The sequence below is a fragment of the Prunus avium genome, chromosome 1, assembly GCF_965620075.1.
Source record: "Prunus avium chromosome 1, drPruAviu1.hap1.1, whole genome shotgun sequence".
NCBI classification, from domain to species: Eukaryota; Viridiplantae; Streptophyta; class Magnoliopsida; order Rosales; family Rosaceae; genus Prunus; species Prunus avium.
The window spans coordinates 55,765,901-55,786,579 of NC_142284.1; the positions used below are offsets into that span (position 1 = coordinate 55,765,901).

General features: G+C 37.1%; 4 protein-coding genes, 1 long non-coding RNA gene and 1 other non-coding gene across 13 annotated transcripts; 2 read left to right on the forward strand and 4 right to left on the reverse strand.

Moving 5' to 3' along the window:
- Positions 1-105: 105 nt before the first annotated feature.
- Positions 106-3,280, reverse strand: KOM (Rhomboid-related intramembrane serine protease family protein). Its single transcript, XM_021954491.2, has 6 exons — positions 2,821-3,280; positions 1,879-2,042; positions 1,589-1,752; positions 1,226-1,497; positions 1,000-1,126; positions 106-525 (listed from the first exon to the last, which is right to left on the reverse strand). Exons 1-6 carry the CDS (start codon positions 3,168-3,170, stop codon positions 403-405), a joined length of 1,200 nt encoding a protein of 399 aa, XP_021810183.1. The 5' UTR covers positions 3,171-3,280; the 3' UTR covers positions 106-402.
- Positions 3,281-3,379: 99 nt separating this feature from the next.
- On the forward strand, positions 3,380-3,451 carry TRNAW-CCA (transfer RNA tryptophan (anticodon CCA)). Its single transcript has one exon. It is a non-coding gene; the product is annotated as a tRNA-Trp (tRNA).
- A 179-nt stretch (positions 3,452-3,630) lies between these two features.
- On the forward strand, positions 3,631-8,033 carry LOC110754094 (phosphopantothenate--cysteine ligase 2). Of its 3 annotated transcripts, none has more exons than XM_088246690.1 (10): positions 3,631-3,929; positions 4,826-4,987; positions 5,077-5,196; positions 5,278-5,322; positions 5,432-5,517; positions 6,051-6,103; positions 6,221-6,280; positions 6,394-6,495; positions 6,981-7,100; positions 7,526-8,033. In XM_088246690.1, exons 2-10 carry the CDS (start codon positions 4,836-4,838, stop codon positions 7,763-7,765), a joined length of 978 nt encoding a protein of 325 aa, XP_088102816.1. In that variant the 5' UTR covers positions 3,631-3,929; positions 4,826-4,835; the 3' UTR covers positions 7,766-8,033. The 3 variants fall into 3 exon arrangements, with proteins under 3 accessions (XP_088102816.1, XP_088102815.1, XP_088102817.1); XM_088246689.1 differs by having other exon boundaries at positions 3,634-3,915; XM_088246691.1 differs by lacking the exon at positions 3,631-3,929 and adding an exon at positions 3,940-4,189.
- A 65-nt stretch (positions 8,034-8,098) lies between these two features.
- Positions 8,099-10,531, reverse strand: LOC110752947 (Chaperone DnaJ-domain superfamily protein). Of its 2 annotated transcripts, none has more exons than XM_088246692.1 (5): positions 10,082-10,531; positions 9,898-9,972; positions 9,121-9,260; positions 8,782-8,919; positions 8,099-8,489 (listed from the first exon to the last, which is right to left on the reverse strand). In XM_088246692.1, the coding sequence occupies exons 1-5, from the start codon at positions 10,326-10,328 to the stop codon at positions 8,280-8,282; spliced, it is 810 nt and encodes a 269-aa protein (XP_088102818.1). In that variant the 5' UTR covers positions 10,329-10,531; the 3' UTR covers positions 8,099-8,279. The 2 variants fall into 2 exon arrangements, with proteins under 2 accessions (XP_088102818.1, XP_021809412.1); XM_021953720.2 differs by having other exon boundaries at positions 10,085-10,529.
- Positions 10,532-10,873: 342 nt separating this feature from the next.
- Positions 10,874-12,044, reverse strand: LOC110759128 (uncharacterized). Its single transcript, XR_015832813.1, has 2 exons — positions 11,287-12,044; positions 10,874-11,086 (listed from the first exon to the last, which is right to left on the reverse strand). It is a non-coding gene; the product is annotated as an uncharacterized LOC110759128 (long non-coding RNA).
- Positions 12,045-12,764: 720 nt separating this feature from the next.
- On the reverse strand, positions 12,765-16,301 carry TGA7 (bZIP transcription factor family protein). Of its 5 annotated transcripts, none has more exons than XM_088247178.1 (9): positions 15,948-16,301; positions 15,263-15,424; positions 15,092-15,163; positions 14,672-14,731; positions 14,500-14,577; positions 14,320-14,410; positions 13,898-14,172; positions 13,536-13,763; positions 12,765-13,290 (listed from the first exon to the last, which is right to left on the reverse strand). In XM_088247178.1, the coding sequence occupies exons 1-9, from the start codon at positions 15,957-15,959 to the stop codon at positions 13,144-13,146; spliced, it is 1,125 nt and encodes a 374-aa protein (XP_088103304.1). In that variant the 5' UTR covers positions 15,960-16,301; the 3' UTR covers positions 12,765-13,143. The 5 variants fall into 5 exon arrangements, with proteins under 5 accessions (XP_088103304.1, XP_021809363.1, XP_021809350.1 ...); XM_021953671.2 differs by having other exon boundaries at positions 12,765-13,286; positions 14,320-14,383; positions 15,948-16,300; XM_021953658.2 differs by having other exon boundaries at positions 12,765-13,286; positions 15,948-16,300.
- Positions 16,302-20,679: the final 4,378 nt, after the last annotated feature.

The window sequence follows — 20,679 nt, forward strand, 5'->3', positions numbered from 1 at the left end:
TATAATCTAACTAAGGACTGACGGCCGACACTAAAGGGGACCCAGAAATGCAGATTTTATGAAGGATTGGAATTCTGAAAACAAGACCCTTTAGAAACTTTACAATGATTTTCAATTTTATGCCTCTTATTAGAATGTGAGCATTTAACTCAAAACTAATTGACAATCGACGGGCTTTAAGCTTTCATCAAGCTTTCATCATTCGATGTAGGGTACTATCAACAAGGGAGACGGTTAAAATGCTCAAAATGCAAAGATATCTCATGTCAACGCTCTTACAAACTTTGCTGAAAACTTTCTACTGCAAAAGTCGACATTAACTTGATGACTATCAACACAGTATTGATATTACAAGTTTGTATCTTTCCCCATGCTGTAACAGAATCACAAGAGTGGCAAATTCTATGAGCATATCACACTGCACAAGTCGTTCGTCCTAGCTTGAGAGATGTTGGTGAATGGAAGAACCCTGAAATTCCCGTTATCCATACACGTCAAAGTCAACTGTTCATTGCTCGCCATGGTCTGCAAGATCGATTGTAAGAAAGTTGGTCAGAATATATTTGAGTGCATTTGAAGTGATTGGGAGGAAGAAATAACCTATAAGATGAAAACCTTCCTTTCCTATCTTATCTATAATTACAGTTCTGTTCTTCGCCGGCGAGTCTCTTTAGATGACTAATACTTTCCTAGCAGAACTTCCATGTTCAGGGTGGCTCACTTTCTAAGCAGGGTACGTTTGAAATCATAATGAGTGCTAATACTTGTTAAAGGTTCTAATAGTTTACTCCTCTTATTGGTTCCTAGAATGTTGTTGAAATCAATTATCTTTGGTTGCACTGCTTCTCAACAGTGTGGAGAGAGACCCTTGTCCATCAAACTAAAGCCATGTTTAGGTTCTAAGAGATTACTTGCTTCTTTTGTATAGGGGAAGGGGAAAAGGAGGGGAGGATTACTTTCAGTTTTATACAGATTGAAGCGCTAGGATCAGATAGATACCTCACAAGAATTTTCCATGTCTCTGCAGCTCCAGCTTTTGGAAGGGACACAATCAGCATACCGACACCAACCGCAGTACTGGTTCATGTTAATGCCTTGCAGAACTGCTACCAGACATCCAGCAAGCCTGCAGCATATAATAAAGCTCCTCTTATAAAAGCTCATGTTAATTTAAACTGATAAGAAACAATGTGCAGCATTTTCTATAAAAACGAGAAACACTCACATAAGACCAAAGAGAAGAATAGAGACACTCCTATAGACTGGCCTGTCCAACTTCTGCCTCAACCTCGATTTGATATAACTTTTGAGATCATAATCCATGAGGCCTCCTTTATCTTGCGCCACTTCTTTGACCTTGGGACCGGATAAAAGCACAGATCCGAGTAGGAACCCAGATATAAAGCCTCCAATGCTTGAGAAGTTGTCAACATAAGGTAGCAAACCAAGGAGAAAATTGCCAATGGAGACAAATATTACTGATGCCAGAGCTGTGAACTGCAACCAAACAAATGAACAATCATTACATTATTAAATCAGATCATGGGACTCAGATCAAACTGAATGGGAAAGGCAATAGGTGGAAAACCTTATTGGTGTACATTTCCCAGTTCTGAGTCAGTGCAGAAAGTGTAGCTCCAAGTAACCCAAACAGAGCTCCGGAAGAACCAACTGATGGGCGTTTTTCAACAAAAAGTGCAGCCACCAACGTACCAACAAAAGCAGAGAGTATGTAGATTAACCCTACCATTACTGTTTGAAAGAAACAAACATTTAAGAACATCAGTGATTCAGTGTACGCAATTTTCAAGAGCTACACATAACCTAACTGCTCATGTAAAATAACGTCCAGAAATTGAAATGGGAAGGAAAATCTACTTGGTCCAAACTCTTGCTCCAAGTGAATTCCAACAAAGATAACACAGCTAAGGTTGATCACAAGGTGGATGGCTCCGGCATGCAGACATGGAAATGTGAAAAGACGCCAAGTTTGGTGGTTCTCTGTCAAAAATGTCCGTCGAAGAGCTCCCATTTCATCAAGCCTGCAATGCCACTAACATTAGGTCTGAAGGGCAAAAGAAAATCTGAACCAGAAACCACAAACATGTTCATGCATTCTCAAGAGTCAAACACAGCTCTTAATTCATACAACTTGATAGATGAGGCCAAATCCTAAGACAACAAAAATCACTTTGAATTCTACCAAAGCCTCCACAGGTAACCGAGTTTTTGGCAACAAAACCTTTAACTGTTCTCCATCAATAAAAGCTATAGGTTGATCACAGAACTGAAGAACCAAATGTGTTCTATAAGAAAATTTCCGACTCTTTGATCAAAACTGATCTCAAACACGGGTACAGTTTCTGAAAACCAGTGACAACAATCGGATGTATCCCTTTGATGAGACTTCAAAATAATAAAGGAAATTACGTGAAAAGAGAAAAATAAAACCTTTCTATCAATTTACAAGTTCCTTTGTTTTCTCAGCAACCAAACAGAGAAAACCTAATTAGACTACCGCAACATCAACCAATTGCTCAAAATTGGTCACAGCAGCCAGATCTCAATCAACAAAGTTTCCAAGAACCACGGCAGGAACTAACTAATTTTCTCAGAAACCTAACGAGAAAAAAAGAGATTACTTCAACCCAAAGAACGAACATTTCTTTTACTTCTCTCCCACATTTTCTCAGTAACCTTACAAACAGAGAGAACCCACATAAACTCACACAAAACCTACCAAGATTTCACCAAGAAAACTCATCCTCACTTAAAATCAAACAAAAAATAAGCTTCAAAACAAGAGCAAGAGAAGCTCACGTGGAAGCCGAAGGGCCGAGGAGTGGGTTCTCGGGGAGCGGCTGAAACGACAACCTCCCAAAGGCCTTGAGAACACAGTCGCCATGAGACTTGCTCCAGCAGTCGTTGACGACCATGGTGGCCATGAAGGCGACGATATGAAGAATAACAAAGAGCGAGATGAGCCACGTGTCAGCTCGACGGCGGCGAGGACGACGGTAGCGGGAGGCGAAGAAGGAGAGCTTGGGTTCTTGGAGGGTTTCGGCAGCTGATTCGGTGAAGAACGGAGGCGGTGGAGGCTTGATGTCGATTTGGGTCTGAAGCTTTGATGGGTCGAAGGCCATTGAGAGCTTCGATGGGTCGACGGCCATTGTTGGGTTCTCTGCAAGAATATGGGGAAATGGGGGGTCTCTTGGAGAAGAGGGCTGTGATGTTCCAGCTGTTAAACGGTTGGGGCTCTGGCGGGAAGTCTCTTTTGAAGCGTTTTGGCAGTGTACCTACTTAATGAGCAGTTAGGAAACGACGTCGCTTGGTTAGAAATTTAATATAGATATAACCTAACGCAAGCAGTTTAACAACCGGATCCGTGGCGCAATGGTAGCGCGTCTGACTCCAGATCAGAAGGTTGCGTGTTCGATTCACGTCGGGTTCAATACCCGGTTTCCTTTTTTATTTTTTCCTAGTTTTGTTATTTAATAATTTATTGTGGTAGATAGATATACCACACACGTTTATCTTATTTTTGTTGACAGAAGAAAAAACCCTTCACCTTAATTTTGCTACCTCTCTCTTTTGGATACTGTTTTGCTTTCTCCAGAAGAAGGTGCTTCACAGAAATTTTATTTAGACACGAAGTCAAATTGGACTGCCGAAATAGAGTTGGTGGGGTCAACTATGGTTGGGATTTCCCACAGTCACATTCATGTCCGTCGATTTTCATCATTTATATATTTCGCGGGAATAGACGGCTATGAAACATCTCAACGTTCCATACTTCATACAAGTTTAAAGTACACAACCCAAAAATAAATTGTTGTTCTTTCCAATCTTCAAACGGGCACCGTCTCTCTGCATCAAAAACCAAACCCATTCCAACTCTTCATCAGCTGCTATCAGGTCTCTCTATACAGGTTTTTTTGTGTGGCAAATTTTCCTTTTTGTATTAGTTCTATGCATTTGAGTTTCTTCGCAATTCAAAGATATTGGGGGATTTCATTACCAATTTGGTTCTGATTTGTAATGAATCTCTGCTTTAATATCCCAGCATACATATATTGGGGTTGAGAATTTAGGGGTATCTTTGCTCCATTTTATAACTACCTATCCTCTTCTTTATATTTTGAGCTCTTAAATCTTCTCAACCAAGTTTGCCATTGTCTTTGTTCTTTAGGTAAGCTTTCAACTTCCCATCAATGCTCTAATCCCTTTTGATTTTTCCCATTTTTTTGGTTTTGAATTTGTATTATGGGTTACGATTTATATGGTTAGCAATGTCGTGATTGTATTTTGGATTAAACTTGAGGACCTCTCCATCAAACGAAATGCTTAGTAGTTACCTAAAGGCATTCAGTTTGATTTCCCTTCCATATATGTCATATCTGTCCTCTCACCTTTTTCATGATTGCGTATGAAATTCTGAAGAGTTGGGGCAGAGAGAGGGAGGTGGTGTAGGCGGAGGAGAGAGAGGAAGGAGGTGGCGGTGGTGTAAGGGCAGGAGAGTTGGGGAGGTGGCTGGTGGGTTGTTGTGTGGGGTTGGTGCGGCTGGGGGGTTATATATAGTTGATCCTCAGTTTAGTCTTCACTGTGTTCAGTTTCTTCCTTAATAAATCTGTTTTGTATAGTCATTTTCCTACTTAGCAGATGGTTTATAATTTTGAGTTATAAGGGTAACTTCATAATCTTCAGACTAGTGAACCTTGTACCAAGTTGGAAAGTTTTAATTACTAATCTCTCTGTATGTTGGCGGTGCATTTGCATATTTACATGAAATCATATTGTGGGTTTTTGATAAGAAATTGGATTGCAGGCAATTGCAAATGTCTCTAACAAATGGGTTGGAAATTCCAAAAGAAACACTGGATGCAGAAATCCAAGCCTTTTTTGACTCAGCTCCTCCTTTGAAGAACAAAGTTGATATCAGTGAAAAACTCGAGGAATTTGTGAAGAAGAATTCATTACCTTCCGGCATGTTCACTTTTTGCTTTGTCACAGTTATATTTTTCATTGATCACCTTCGGTTCAGTGGATTTTGATTGATTTGACATGTTATGTAGGAAGTGGAGGAGTTAGGAGGGTTGTCTGTGTGACATCGGGGGGTACCACAGTTCCTCTAGAGCAACGATGTGTTCGCTACATCGACAACTTCAGCTCAGGTCATAGAGGAGCAGCATCCACAGAGTATATAACCTTACAACTCGCTGAGTATGCCATCTTTAATATTACAGACTTATAGATTAAACTTGACTGATAATATTGCAGGTACTTTCTGAAGGCAGGTTATGCTGTTATCTTTCTTTATCGGAGGTAATTTCTGTTTTACCATTTTATATATCTTCTATTCATTTCAACAATTTTGTACGGTAGAATAGACTTATTGCTTATGTTTTTTGGATTTTCCTTAAATGTTATGCAGGGGAACTTGCCAGCCATATTGCAGATCTCTTCCCGATGATCCCTTGCTTGAATGTTTTGAATATATGGATGAGTCAAATATTAAAGGTTTGTAGTTATTGTAATATGTTTTTCTTTTTGTATTTAGAATATAAATGCACATGGATGACTGAAGTGAAAACTTATGCCCCTCCCTCTCAAGTTTAGGTCTGACAAAATATACTTAAATTAGTTCATACCAGTTACTCCAGCAACAAAAATTTCTACCTTGAGAAAAGGCCACAATATGTGATGGAAACACGATCATTGTGCAATGGCTCTCTAAGTACACTACTCAAACATGGCCTAATTGCCAATGAGTCTGATAGGCTACATAACACTTTCTCCTTGTCAGCTACATTGTTGTAGCCATTTGTTTTGACATGTTTGCTAGAGTATTAGAAAAGATCGGATTTTTTTTGTTCTAAGGGAGTTGATTGTGTTTGATTATTGGGTTTTGGGAAGATGGGAAACCAGAATCTTTCAAGTATTTTTTCTTTAGCAGCTTCCAGGTGATGCCAAATAATCAAATCTCACAATTAATATTATACAAACCTTTGACGGTTCCTGCTCAGATGACTGAACTTTGTTTCACATTCCAGTGTCCCAGCCACATTCTGAAGCAGTGAGGAACGCCATCACTAAGAATCGTGCTGTATGGACCACTTATATTTATCATGCATTCAGTAGTATATGCATTTACTTATTCCACATTTAACTTTTTTTACTCACTCTATAATTTGAATGCTTTGTGGGCTGTATTCTATTGCAGGCAGTAACAGGAAGCCTCTTGTTGAAACTTCCCTTTACAACCATATTTGAGTATCTTCAGGTTCGCTTCAGTTGTTGTTGAATACAATTTTTGAACTCAAAATGTTGTCAGTTGTTTTTGATATAATAGTTATTCTCCTATGCTTGACTAATTGGTCTTTGTATTATGAGCAGATGTTGCAGATGATTTCTTTATCAATGAGAAGTCTTGGACCACATGCAATGCTTTATCTTGCAGCGGCAGTGTCTGACTTTTATGTTCCTTGGAAGAGCATGGTAATGGTTAAATATGTTGAAAATTTGTGTTGTGCTTTTTACTCTGTTTTTCAGGCTGTACGTCAGCAGACAGATTACATAAGTGCAGCCCTTTTAAAATTGCTAGAAGAAGTGTTTTTTTTACCTCAATATTCATTGGAAGGGGTAGCAATAGCTTGACTATGTTCCTTGGAAGCTTGATTGCATTTCTTTAGAGGCATATATGAACCTCTGGAGTCAAATAATATAAGCTAGTCCTTTGCGAAGTGCTAGACATGTTTATGACCTCAATATTATTCTATGTAGGTGGGAACGGCTTGACATGTGAATCTTTGATGTTTAATAGCTTGTTTAAATTAAAATCTGCTGGAGATTAGTCATTGGGAAGTTTGCTTATGAAATAAAGGAAAAAGAATCAGCATCCTCCTCCATCCTGTATATGTATAAGTTTCATCCAAGAATAAGCATCAGCTGCACCATTTTCTTAATAAAGCAGGATTGTGCAGGCCGAACACAAAATTCAGTCAGGGGCTGGGCCGTTGGACATGCGACTTGTTCAGGTGCCAAAGATGCTCTTAGTGCTAAGGCAAGACTGGGCACCAAAGGCCTTCTGTATATCTTTCAAGGTTAGATATGAAGCTTCTGCTTATCTTTAGTTACTGGCATATCCATAAATTTTATCCGTTCATGAGTTCTGTTGCTGCACTTTAGTCCTGATTTGTTTTTCTTGTATCTGGGGATTAGCAGTATGTATGGCTTTTTGTCCAGAAGGGTTGTGGGGCAACCTGTACATGATTTTTTTTTTTTGGGGGGGGCGCGGGGTTGGGTGGGTGTGGGGGAAGGGATACGATGCAATCATATATATACCATTAAGTATCATACCCCTTAACTTCCTCTAATTTCTTAATGTTTTTATTTTAAAAATTGATAGTTTAGGCCCCCTGCTCAACTGGCTCACCTGTCATATCCATAATGAAAGTAAATTACAGAACTTGCAAGATGCAGTATTACTTTATTGGACTAAAAACCTTTGACATGACTGTCTAAACAGCTAGAGACGGATTCGAAGATTCTTTTAGAGAAGGCTGATATGGCTCTCAAGAAGTACAAGATGCATATGGTTGTAGCGAATGAACTTTCGACCCGCAAGGAAGAGGTTGTAGTTGTCAGAAGTAACGAAAAAGTTTCAGTTCATCGAAACAATTCTCTCGGTGATAATGATGTGGAGAGTCCGCTTATTGAACTTATTGTGGAGAGGCATTCAGCGTATGTCAACAATTCTGATATATGATGAGTAAAGCTCGATTTCATCTGATAGAGGATCTGGGCAACAAACAGTTTCTGTTTAAGAAGATGGCAACATTTTCTTTTAGTACTTAGTTTTACCAAGCAAAAGATTGTTAGCATAATTTGCTCTTGAAAGTAATCAAATTAATTTTAACATGTATATCATACTTTTGAGTGGAGATAAAGAAGTTGTAATTATCTCTCTTATTTCGAGGAACTGTAAAGTTCTGGTGAATAAAGCTAAGTTCTTATTGAAACCTTATATTTTTAAATTGGCGTTGTCAAACACTTCGGCTAAGTTCAAGTCTGCTCAACATTTTGAAAATTTAGAGATCTCTTTGAAGCATATACAAATCTAAATTTCTCATTAATTTCTATAAATTTCTCCAACGGAAGATATATATACAGATTCTTTCAACTTTCGTTGTACAATACAAATATGGAAGGATTTGTCTCCATGGGCCAATCCAAAAGGTATTCTATAATACAATGTTAGAAGCTGATGAGTAAATTTTTCTCTACCGTGATTCTTCATCATCTGTGTCGAGCTCAAGTCCTTCTGCCGCTAAAAGCTGACCGATGATCTTTCTCTTCTCTTCCTCTGCTTTCCTTCTCATTATGTCCCTTTTCTTTAACACTAGCGTATGCCGCTTGAGGGTACTGGAGAAATACTCTGCCGAGGCCTTTTTCTCTCTTGCTAGGATTCTTTTCTCTTCATCTGGGTCAACCTGGATTTCCAATGGCCCTAGGCATTAAGTAGAAGTGAATGCAGCCAAAATAAAATGACATAATAGCTTGATGCTGCTTATAAAATTGTGATCATAGAAATGAGCATGAGCTTTTTGAAGAGAGTATTGGATCAGTAACGATAAGAGACAAGTAGGATATATAGTTGCCACTGATGTTTTTACATCCTGCAAAAGGCATGGCTCTGCAGCATATATTGTTTTTATTTTCATTTGCGAACTGCATAAACAATTTTTTACAGCTAACTCATGTACTAAAAGAATGATTCTATACCTTGGAACGAGAAAGTCGACGTGCACGAATATTCAGCTCACGCTGCTGTTGCTCTGCCCAAGCTGCTATTGCCATATCACCTCGCTGATCAAAAGCTCTTCGCTTTTTAATTAGCCACTCCATCCATGCTTGAGATGCCTGATATAACAGTGCACACAAAGAATCCATTACTAAAATAATAAAAGAGGAGCCAAGCTATCAGTTTATTAATAAATTATCATACAACTCATGAATCTACTTTACATTTTCATATTTATGCTCAAAATATTAGCATTTATATATCCTAAAATAATCAGCAAGAAAGTTCACAGTAATTAAAATGCAAACTAGGAATCTTACTTTCATTGGGTTGACTCGGTTATCCCTATCATATTGTCCCCTCCTGTCTTCATCTATGAGCAACTCATAAGCAGCTTGAATCTTAATAAATCTAGCTTCAGCTGTTTCACCCTCCTCCAGGGTCCCTCTACCATCATAGACTTAAAAAGAGAAAGACAACCAGATCAACTTAAAATTCAGAGAAAAAGACAAAATTTTAAGCCCAAAAATCAATAGAAGGCAAAGGGGACAAATATATTGCACAGAGCATTCACTCACGACCAAACTTTAAAAAAAAATACATGCACCCATCTAATACACAAGGAAAGACAGTAAAATATTGCATGAAAATTAAGGAAGAAAAGCAAATAACAATTCTCAATGTCTTCTAAAAGTTCCTGTTTTGCACTATAACGTTGTTGCATCAAAAGGTTCTCATGTTGGCAGACATGGGCTTAGCCAAGTTGGCTAGAGCGGATGTGCTCCCCACTCTGCACCCAAGTTCGAATCCCCCTCCACGTAGTTTAGATTAGATTAAAGTAGAATATCGATTGTATAAAAAAGTTTTTTAAAAAAGGTTCTCATATTGGAATTAACATGGCCGAATAAAAAATAAAACAAAGGCACCCGTCATTATGGCCAACAGATTCAAGGAAAAGGGTTTCACCTAATTGAACCAATAATTTTTACATACATCATTTCCTTACAAAATGTATCTTTTTATTTGTGATTATACTAGCAATTTACAGATATGAAAAAGGTTTGAAAAACATTTCTAATGAAGATAAAGGAACAAACCATCCGGGTGATAAAATTTAGCCAAACGTCTGTAAGCAATTTTGATCTGGTCGTCATCAGCGTCCCTCTCTAGTTCTGTGTTTGAAAAAAAAAAAAACAGAAACAATTAACTTGTTAGAAATACCAGAATTCAGAAAATCAAAGCGTGAAGCTTTAAACTTTTCCCAGTTAAGAAAGATTCAACCACCCAGAGTTTCGTAGGGAGACTTGGGTTGATCCCAATTGGATGCCTTAACCATGGTCCTCCTCTGATTCACTCTGAACCAGGACCCGCTCCAATTCAATCTTGCAAAATCGGACACAGGTGCAAAACAAGGGTTGTAATTAGGGTTTCGAAATGAAACCCTAGAGCTAAAGCGAGCTTGGTGTCTGCAACACATGAAGGAGGTGAAGACCGTGTGGGGCCTACAGATGGTTCTCAAATTGCTCATTTTTTTCGCGTACTATCTCAGGTTTTCAGCTCAGACCTCCGACCGATTAGAAGGAAATGAAGAGAATCAAATTAGAAATTAAAATTAGGGTTTGCTTTTGGGGTAACAATTGGGGCTACGAAGGTTGAAGACGTGAAGAAAGTGAAAAGGTTCTGATAATGAACATTTCTTAGAATCTGACTGAATCTTTGAGTTTTTCTGTATTTTTCTTTAATTTGTAATTTTGGTATTTGTATTTTCCTCTTTTTTTATATTTAATTTACGGGGGAAATTTTTGTGGACGGTTTGGCTTCCCGTAGCATGACAGTTAGAACTCCGGACAGTACCCGCCAAAAGAAAAAAGAAAAAAAAGAGGGAAAACGTGGTATTTTTCTTGTATAAAATATTAGAGGCACCACAATAATTTAAATAAAACCTATTTCTCTTTTCACAAAAGCAAATATTCATCCATGACAATTGGAGTCTAATAATTAATTGATCATAAATTAAGTGCTAATTGAGATGGGCCTCTCTTTTGTAAAATCGCTAATTATGTTGATTAGAAGTTGGCAAAACGATAGTCGTAGTCCCTGTGGTTTTCAACTTTTACCACTAAGGTCCCTGTGGTTTCAATTTCGTCACTTTTGCCACTGTGGTTTAAGAATCCAAGCAATTCGAGAACACTTCTCAATTTCCGTCAGATTCCTTTTAGTTCTGTTAGGGCATCAGCTATTGCCGTTAGTTATTAAATAAGTGGAGGGGCATTAAGGTAAAATCCCCTGTAATTACAAAAACAGTAAAATATTAATAATATTAATAATAACAAAAATAATAAAAAATAAAAAATGAAGGGCCTTGCATTGCTCTATAGTAAGTTGCAGAGTGAGTGACTGCGTCTTCTCTGAGAAGCCAGCACCCAAAAATATTCAGAGAAAAAGAAAAGCTTTGAGAGAGCTCAGATTGTAGTAGAATACAATACAAGATTCAATAATTGCCTACTTCTCCAAGCCAAAGCCATCATTTTTGCTATTTGGATGCTGAACCTCATACTGGTCATCATCACCACACCAACTCCATACTTTTTCCATTAAAGCTTTCACGCCATTTCCCATGAGAAATTTGTAGCTTCCTCTCACGGAAAAGTGTTTTCTCCAACCTCTTCTTCCCTAAAAGCTCAACCTTTCTCTCTGCTATAAAACCCACAACACAAAGCCCTCTTCTTTCACACCAAAGCCTTTTCTCAACCAATCATCCTCTCTCTCTCTCACTCCTTCTCAGCCAGAAAACCACAGAACCTAGAAAAACGAATTAAACCAGAAAACCCAGAAAAAAGAATTAATCAAACCCAGAAAAACAAAATAATTAAAGAAATAAATTAACGAAACCCAGAAAAGAAAAAAAAATCCAGCTTTGGTTTGATTTCGAGGAGTTGAAGAAGAATGGCTAATGGGGTTTGAAAAAGGAATGCACAGCTTTGATCTCTTTCTCCATTTCTCCCCAATCCAACTTTGACCCCACTCTCCCTTTCTCCCTTCCTTAACCCACCCTCCACCCTCTGTCCCGTCAGCCTCCAGCCATTGCCTCCCAAACAATCGCGCCTCACCTCAAGATCTCCTCGGCTCAACCCCAGAAAACAAATGCTGGATCGCTCCTCACCTCTGTGCGACTTCTCGGAGGCGAAATCGTGAATTAAGAGCTGTGAATGTCGTCGACCACCAGAACATCCGACGGGTCGAACTCCGCCGGTCCCACACCCCCACCCACCCTGACGCACCTCTCGTCTCTCTCTTTCCCACCCCCGACGCACCTCCATCCCCAATCAACCCCAATCTGCCCCCATATTTGTAAACCCAGATTTGGAACCGAACTTAAAAAGTCAATTACAACTGGATTTTAACTTGAAATCCAAATTTAAAACAAAAACAAAAGAAATTGATTAACTCCGGTAAATTGAAGTGTTTTGGTGAGAGTTTGGGAGAGAGATTGGCTGGGTTGGTGGGGTGTGGGAGGGGGCACTCGTTGCTGGATGAAGAGTTTCGATTTGACCGTAATGCCCCTCCATGTGAGGGGCACGTGCTGATGCCCTAACAGAACTAACATAAATCTGACGGAAATTGAGAAGTGTCCTTGAATTGCTTGGATTCTTAAACCACAGTGGCAAAAGTGACGAAATTGAAACCACAGGGACCTTAGTGGTAAAAGTTGGAAACCACAAGGACTACAAGTGTCGTTTTGCCTTAGAAGTTTATAATCAAATTGATAATTATGGATTACTATTCTTTTACTTTATCAAATTGATGAAATGAATCATATCATAAGTTATTGATTATATTCCACGGGAGCTTATCTGATAAGAGAATATTTCTCGGGGGAAAAAAGAAGAACATATGTACATATTTTGTACTTTAAAACCAGGAACATATTCTGCTATTGATCAAATGTGCAAATCATCAGGCAAACAGGAATATGAATTCCAAATAATATATAACTTCAGGGAGATGACATAAAGAAGAAGAACAATCTGCACATTTCACTCCCTCACCCAACCTTAATAAAATAGTAACTGCTGGTATGCATATGGCAATAATTGTCTCAAGCAAATTTACAAATCAAGTAACAGCTAATTCATCTTGCATTTCAAGTCAATCTACCCAACAAACTAGCTAATATGCTACAGGCATTGGAGACATATGACTTGAAAACCTATATGTTTTGAATTGGTACACTCAGGCAGCCACTAAGCTGAACATATTTACACCTGAAACAAGACATAAGTTCATTGGAAAAGAATATATATATATCTAAGCAGATGAGGCTTGCAGCTGACTATGTCGGTTCACGAGGACGGGCAGTCCATAGAGAACTGAGGGCACGTAGCCGGTGAAAGTATTCCCCGAGTGCAAGCAAGCCTCGAGCTGCCTGGTGAGTCGTTAGGATTCGAGACATTTGCTGCAGAGTTTGCTGCCGGAGGTGATCCGCCTGTCTTGGACAAGAGCAACATATGCAGTTCAGCAAATTTACATGGAGAGTCATATGTGTACATGTGTTTATGACTTTAAATTCATGAAATATTATAGAACAGATTTATAGTTAAATCTTGATGGTGCATTATTTAAACCCTTTTGACAACAAAGATCCAAAATCTCTCAATGTGATCATTTCATCATGAAGAAAGCCAGTGAGTGTTGGATTTATGCAATTTGCTTTCAATCCTTATTGATACATCACCTGGCCCACAAAGGTCTCCAGTGCTTCCAACTTCTCCAATGCAGTGGTCATCTGAGATCCATAACTTTCTCCACTGATTTGATCACCTGCTATGGTCAACGCCAAATTCTGCTGAAGCTTCTCCATTCCCTGCGTGAGAGCATCTTCAGCTTGCTGAGACGATTGCCTCAAGTTGCAGAAATCCACAAGTTGTGGATCATCCAATGGCTGAAGCTGTGGCAACACAATCTGAATGAAGGAAACAATGCAGTATGTTACACATTGGATGAACTAAATTGCACTATAGCCTATCAGAAATAATGACCAAAAAAATCAAGTCCCTGCAGTCCTCAAATGCTGAGTTGAACTAAATTACGCCTTACATTTAGAAGCTCTGATGGGCGAAATCCTCCAATCCAGTGAAAATGACGTTCTACTGATGTTCTCCATATGCCAGACAGTAAGTAAAAGGCATCAGCCCTTGCAGCATCTGCCTTCATCCGGAAAAGATTAGCGTAGTGGCTCAAGCCACTTTCTACAAGTATTCGAAGAAGTTCTATATCGGTTCCATGATCTTGCAATGCATTTCTGAGTTCAACATTCTGTCTGTGCTGTTCTTCAACCCAATGTCCATATTCCATCTCAAATGTAGTGATCCCTGCAAGATTCACAGCTGAATTAACGTAATGCAATAGAAGGTACGACTTAAATTACTGAAAACTAATTGGTAGTTAGGTCATTAAGGGAAATATTTTCCATAGCTGCAACTGTTCAAAACAGTTTAAAACAGTTCAGAATCACAAACCTGAATTCAAAGCTCCATTGTATCCCATATGACTTGTACCTAATGAACTGGCTACATAGGCACCCTGCAAATCAGGCAGCCGCCGGTTTATCTGATGAAATTATATTTCAATGCTGACTAAAAAGGATATATATCTGATGGTAACATGAACAAAGACAAATAAGGGTAATTTTCCCTCACCTGTTTTCTAGCTCTGTCAAGTTCCTGCTCCAGTTGTGCCAGTTTTAACCGGCTTGTTTCTAGTTGTTGAACATAAGCCTATGGTAGAACAAGATGAGATTGTTCAAATAACATCACAAGTTCTAAGAATGAAAAAACATCAGTGAAAGACTTGTAGGTGATTCATATTCACCTTTTTCCGCATGCGACTTTTGCGAGCAGCTTCACGATTTTGTTCTAAGCGCCTCTGTACCTGTACATAGATATTTACACTTCAAAGTCCATTTACAGGAAAAAGAAAAAAGAAAGAAAGAAAACAGCTTGATCAAATCACATATTTAATTTTCAGCCTGACCATGCTGTATGAAGGTGCCCTTATGTGCTCTAGTCAAAGAAAGTACCGTATGAATACAAGTCAATCCGAATATATATAACTCTAACGAGCTGAAATATACGATAAAGGTAGCAAATGAACAGGTAAATTAGCTGGTAAATAATTGTTTTTCCTGTGTCATCAGTTCAACCAAACAAATTCTTTTTTGGTCATCTTGCAAAGACATGGTCAGCAGTACAAGAAAGTAAGAAGAGGTGGGGTGGGAAGCAAAACCATCACCTTATCAGAAGATCTGTTTGGTTCTTGATCATTTCCAGATGGTGCCAAGGATTCATGAGAAACATATCCAATCTTTAGGAGAAGAATCAGAGAATCAATTTAAGTTCATGAAGTAAAAGTAAAGTGAATCTAACATTGAAGAAAAAGGGACCAAGCTTCATTTAAATTCACCTTGGTTTCTATCCCAGCATCCACTTCTAGAATTGAAGAAGCACCTGTGTTTGAGCTATGATCACCCCTGAATGTTTCTTTCCACACACCAACCTGTCGAAACGGCTCGTATATCCCCATTTGTCTTGAGGTGGCAAATTGAGTTGATGGATAGCTCATTCTCTATCAACAAATTGAACAAACAAAAAAACAAATAAGTAAACAAACAGCACTCATAATCACTTTGTTGCAAAAACACAACTGCATATTTTGCTCCAAGATTAAGACCTATGAACATGACAGCACAGCAAGAAACAGAAAACATGAAGTTAACAAGTGGGATTGGAACAAATCATGCAGCATCACAAAGTTGAAGCCTTAAAAAAAGAAAAGAATTTGCATGGTGAAATAGTTATTCAGATGTCCTAATGCTGAGTCTAAGCAAATCCAGCCTTGTGCACAAACCAGAAGAAACAATAAAAGCACAGAAGAGAAGAAGCATATATATTCATTCATTAAAGGCTAGCCTAAACAACACTAACATCTTTCACTTTAAATAAACCAGAAGAAGTGGATAAAGATCAGGAAAAAGTTGGGGGGGGGGGGAGTGATAATCTGCAGCTATATATTATATACTATCTAAAGTACTTGCATAAACACATGTACTGCACATAGACAATGAGAAAGAAAAAGCTGACATTATTACCTCTTGTAACATGCCTAATTGAGCTCTCAGTGAAGCCTATAATTCCAACAAAAAATGAATATCTTTCTCACCAAAGCTCTGATTCATTCAAACCCAACAAAGTCACAAGCAAAGATTCTTGGGTTTTCCAGGTTTTTCTGAAAAGACTCAAACTTTGAGGCTTCAAAGCTTGAAGGTTTTTTAATTTTTTAATTTTTTCACTTGTGGGAGTGGGAATTTAATTGGGTTTTCTGGGTAGAGTTTCGAAGACCCAAAGAATTCAACATTCTCATGATCATTTGGTGAGACCCAATTTTTGTTGGGAATCATTGTCAGCCAATTCCTCAGAGCATTTTTAAGCAAACTTTGCAAGAACCATAAGCTCTCTGTCCACCTTATAATATTCATTCTTTTCTCAAAGCGCGACAGTAAACCGTTAACGTCGCAACGTTCCCACTAACGTCTTTTTCAAAACTTTTTTTCTTTACTTTTGCAAGAAAAGTTAAAAAAACAAAAAAAAACAAACCAAAAATAAAAGAAAGAAATAATTGTGTGTATTTAGATATCATGGAGCATACGGATACTGTGTATCGAATTTATTCAAATTATAATCCATGTATTATTATCAATTGATTTTTTTTATATGATACATTTATCAATTGATCTTAAAAATTGTAGTTTTTCAAAAATACAATCAAAGCATGAAGTCCGAAAATACAACAAAATCAACGAGCTCAAATAGAACAAACTAAATCGAACAAACTACAAATAGAGATGATCTCTAGTCGAACCCACTTCACTAAAATCAAACATTATCTCAAGCCGAATCCACAAAATTCAAAATAATTGAAACTCTAAAACAATTCACAAGTCTAAATGAGCACTATAATCACAATTGCTGTTGTTAACCACATTTGACTTTGAAGAAAATTTTGAGTATGAAGTCAATCCGGAGAAAATTCAACCTTAGTGATTCAACTACGTTTCAAATTGGGTACCAATGGCTAAAAACAACTAGGTAAATTACAAAAAAAATTCTTCCAATGCGAGGTAGCACTAGATTAAAAGAAAATAAGAAATTTTAATAGAATTACACATACTAATAATTTGAGTGAAGATTCGTGAAATAGGCCAAATGACTTTTGGCATGAATGACATCATTTACATTTGAAACGCCAGGTGGAGAGTACTGGAAGGTCGGTGACAAAGCGTGGACGGTGAGGATAGAGAATGTAGGTCCGTTTCGAAGGACCAGGGTTAGTTTAGTAATTTCAAGAATAATAAGTTAAAATGGGACACAAGCTAAACACAGGTCCAACATGCTCATGAACTGTCTGACCGTCCCCAGTGTCTCCTAACAGAAAGAAATCAGAGATATTTAGTTATGTACTTATTCTTAGCAGTAGTGATGTAGATAAATTCCACGCTATCTATAATTTATAAATAAACCTAAAAAATAACGGCTAATTTTATTGAATTTAATTTTGATTATTAAATTACTTTAATGCCCTATTGAGTGTTTTGAGGTTTTTTTTATGAGGTTTTGGGGTTGTGCTTGTTTTAAGAAATCGATGGTAGTTTTGTAATTTATAGGAAGTTTGAAGTCTCATTGTTATGTTGTAAATGAGTTTTTCGTGTGTTTTTAAAGTCTAATTTATGTAAAGTTTTTTTTATAATTTGGGCCCCTATATTGAGTATAATAGTGACTCTCCCAAAGAAATTGTACCTGGATGAGACGGAGGGATTTTTCCATCCATAAAAAATGGAAAATATTTTTTACTTTTTTTAAATTTTTAATAATAAAAAGTTTGAGAAATATTTACCTTTTTCTTTGTCAATGAGAAATATTTATGTGCATGCTTTGAAAGAAAGATAAGGGTGTTTTTTTTTTTTTTTTCCGTCAACATAGGACTTAATCAATTCTTCATTATCTCTATTAATCTCCATCAACAAAGATAGTCGAAACTAGTACATGAATAGGATTGTTCATGATCCACGAAAAAGTAGATAAAATGAAAGAAAATTGGTACTTTCCCATCAACTAGGAAGCTATTATTAAAAGCCTCTCCACAATGGATGTAAAACCTTTCGCCAAATGGAATGTACATATAGCTACCACATCCAAAATAGCTTTGATCACATACAATTTAACAATTGTGAGAATTCAAAGTGAATATCCAACATGTTAGAAGTGCTATTATATTAGACTATTTTATGAGGTTAAGATTTCGAATCTGCATAATTGATCGTACTAAATTTTATATGAATACGAGATTTAGATTTCACGAGAAATTTTCTGTAGAGTTACGGTCACACCGTCACATGATGTTACTAATTCAAATATTAAACTTCGAATGGATGACATAATTTGATAACATCATGTGACGACGTTACTATCGTACTTAAAAATTACTCTAAATTCACGGTGAAAAGATAAATCGAACAAGATAGCATTACTAATGTGTTGCCATATTGGCTGTCATATTCTATTTTCTTTCGGCTCTGGTAGAGCATAATGGTGCACTGCCACTGTGGATACCATGTAAGACAAAGAAATGCTGCGTCAACCAAGCACACACACAGTGCAAGAAAAAGCAAGGAAAAAAATCAAACAAAACCTAGAAAAAAGAAACGACAAAAAGATAAAACATATGGCCAAGTGGCTTATAAATTACATATGATAGATTATGCTTCATGTTTGGTCATGATCGCCACCAGGGTGATCACCAATTATTGAGGTATGATATTTACTGACCACAACTAATCAAGTAATTAACATTGAAAAAAGTAATCAATTAATTAGGTTGCTTTACACAAAATAGAATTTTTATTATTATTTATACTACTTTAAGGTTTAAGGTTTGTAAAGTTGTTAGGTTTCAAATCCGATACTTAGTTTAATATTAGAAAGAGAAATACCGCTAGACTAACAACTAGTTCATAACAATATAAGTACTTTAAATAAAATAAAATAAATAATTTATAAGAAATTGTAATTCAAGTGATTAAGAGTATGGGTATACTAGTGATTTGCCCCATGAACTTGTACTTAAATTTCAATTAACCCCTTATTCCTTGTTTTAAAAAATGAAGGACATGAACTTTTTTTTCCCTCCAATTTCCCCCATGCCGTCTAAATCCTCAACATTTCATCCAATTTTCAGTTAAATTATTTTTAAAAATTGAAGAAAAAGAAGAAAATTGACTCCAAAAAAAAGACACTGAACTAGCAACCCTATCGCCCCCCTCCCTTAGCTCTATCTCCTCCAGCACATCAACCCCATCAAAAACAGCCAACTTCTTCAAGGTATGGCTTTCAGTCTATCTCTGTCTATGTTACTGCTTTGCCACTGCCAAGTTATTCCCCAAAGGTTGCACAAGACTCCTTTATTTGCTTCCAATTGTGTGTCTCTTTCTCTATCTTCCTCTCCTCCATGCATCTTGTGGGCGTTACATCGTTTTTCATTGGATGAAATGTTGTGGATTTAGACGGAGGGGGGAAATTGGCGAAAAAAAAAGTTCATATCCTTAATTTTCTGAAAAATAAAAAGGATAAAGGGTTAATTGAAAATTAGGTACAAGTTTAGGGGGCAAATCACTAGTATACCCTTAAGAGTATTTATTGATGCAACATAGATCTCCTATATTTGATTTCGTTATCCTTCAATGAAAGAGATTTTCTTTTCTTTTCTAAATCTAATCAGAATCTAATATCTACTAAAACGATATCGGCTGTTGCCATCACATATGATAAACAAATGAATTAAGTAACTAAAGAAATTTAAAAAATTGGTAAGTTTTGTGCTAGCACGCATGTGCTTTAGGGTATATAAATCCATTTCAAAAACGAAAAGACAGCCAAGCACCATCCATAAGGCTCAGATTAATCTGAATAAAATTAGGGCTCCCTCACTTTTGCTTTATTTATAATGCTTAGGGATGATGGGACCTTGATTTCTTTTCAAGCTTTTTTTCATTTCTTTCTATTTATAAATAATTTGTTTTTATGAGCTAATGGCATCTGCTTCCCAACTCCCATCACTAATGAACATCTAAAGTGATTTTTCTAGTGCTTATACCGAACGCATCTCCAGCATGAGATAACTTTAAGAAAAATCATTTACTAAAAGGCATTTTGTTTGGACTTTGGTCTCTCACCCCGCCCACGCCTTCCCTCTTTTTTTTTTTTTTTTTTTTCCCCCCCCTTTTAAAACTTTATGTGTTCTTCTCTTCCTTACAACTCTTCTTCTCAAATTCTAATCACCAAGTGATATGATGTGGTATGTGACTTGTCAATATCTTACCTGTTAAGACTAAATAAGATTTAAAGTGAACTTAAATATAAACAAATTTCAAAAGCATGGGTTACATTGGTTGTCTAGGATAGCGTGTATGTCTTCTTTTCACCTGAGTTCGAATTCCCGTTTCTATAAATTAGAGTAAAGTATAAAATTTTGAGATAAATCGTAATACATGTACTTGTATAGGTTGATTAGACTCAAGATCTTATATGGTGCAATACTTTACATTCAACAAATCACTACAAATAGGGGAAGAGAATCGTGTAATTGATGGCGCTTAAGCAACGTAAGCTATGCAATTCATTATGCATTTGTTTAGGTCAAAGCATTGGGAATTTGAAGCTTCCATAAAAAAACAAATTTCTTTCTTCATATTCCTTTGTATAATTAATGTATGTATTTGCAAAAGATGGCACAAAAGTACACGCCAAGTGCAGCCGAATATGGCCTAA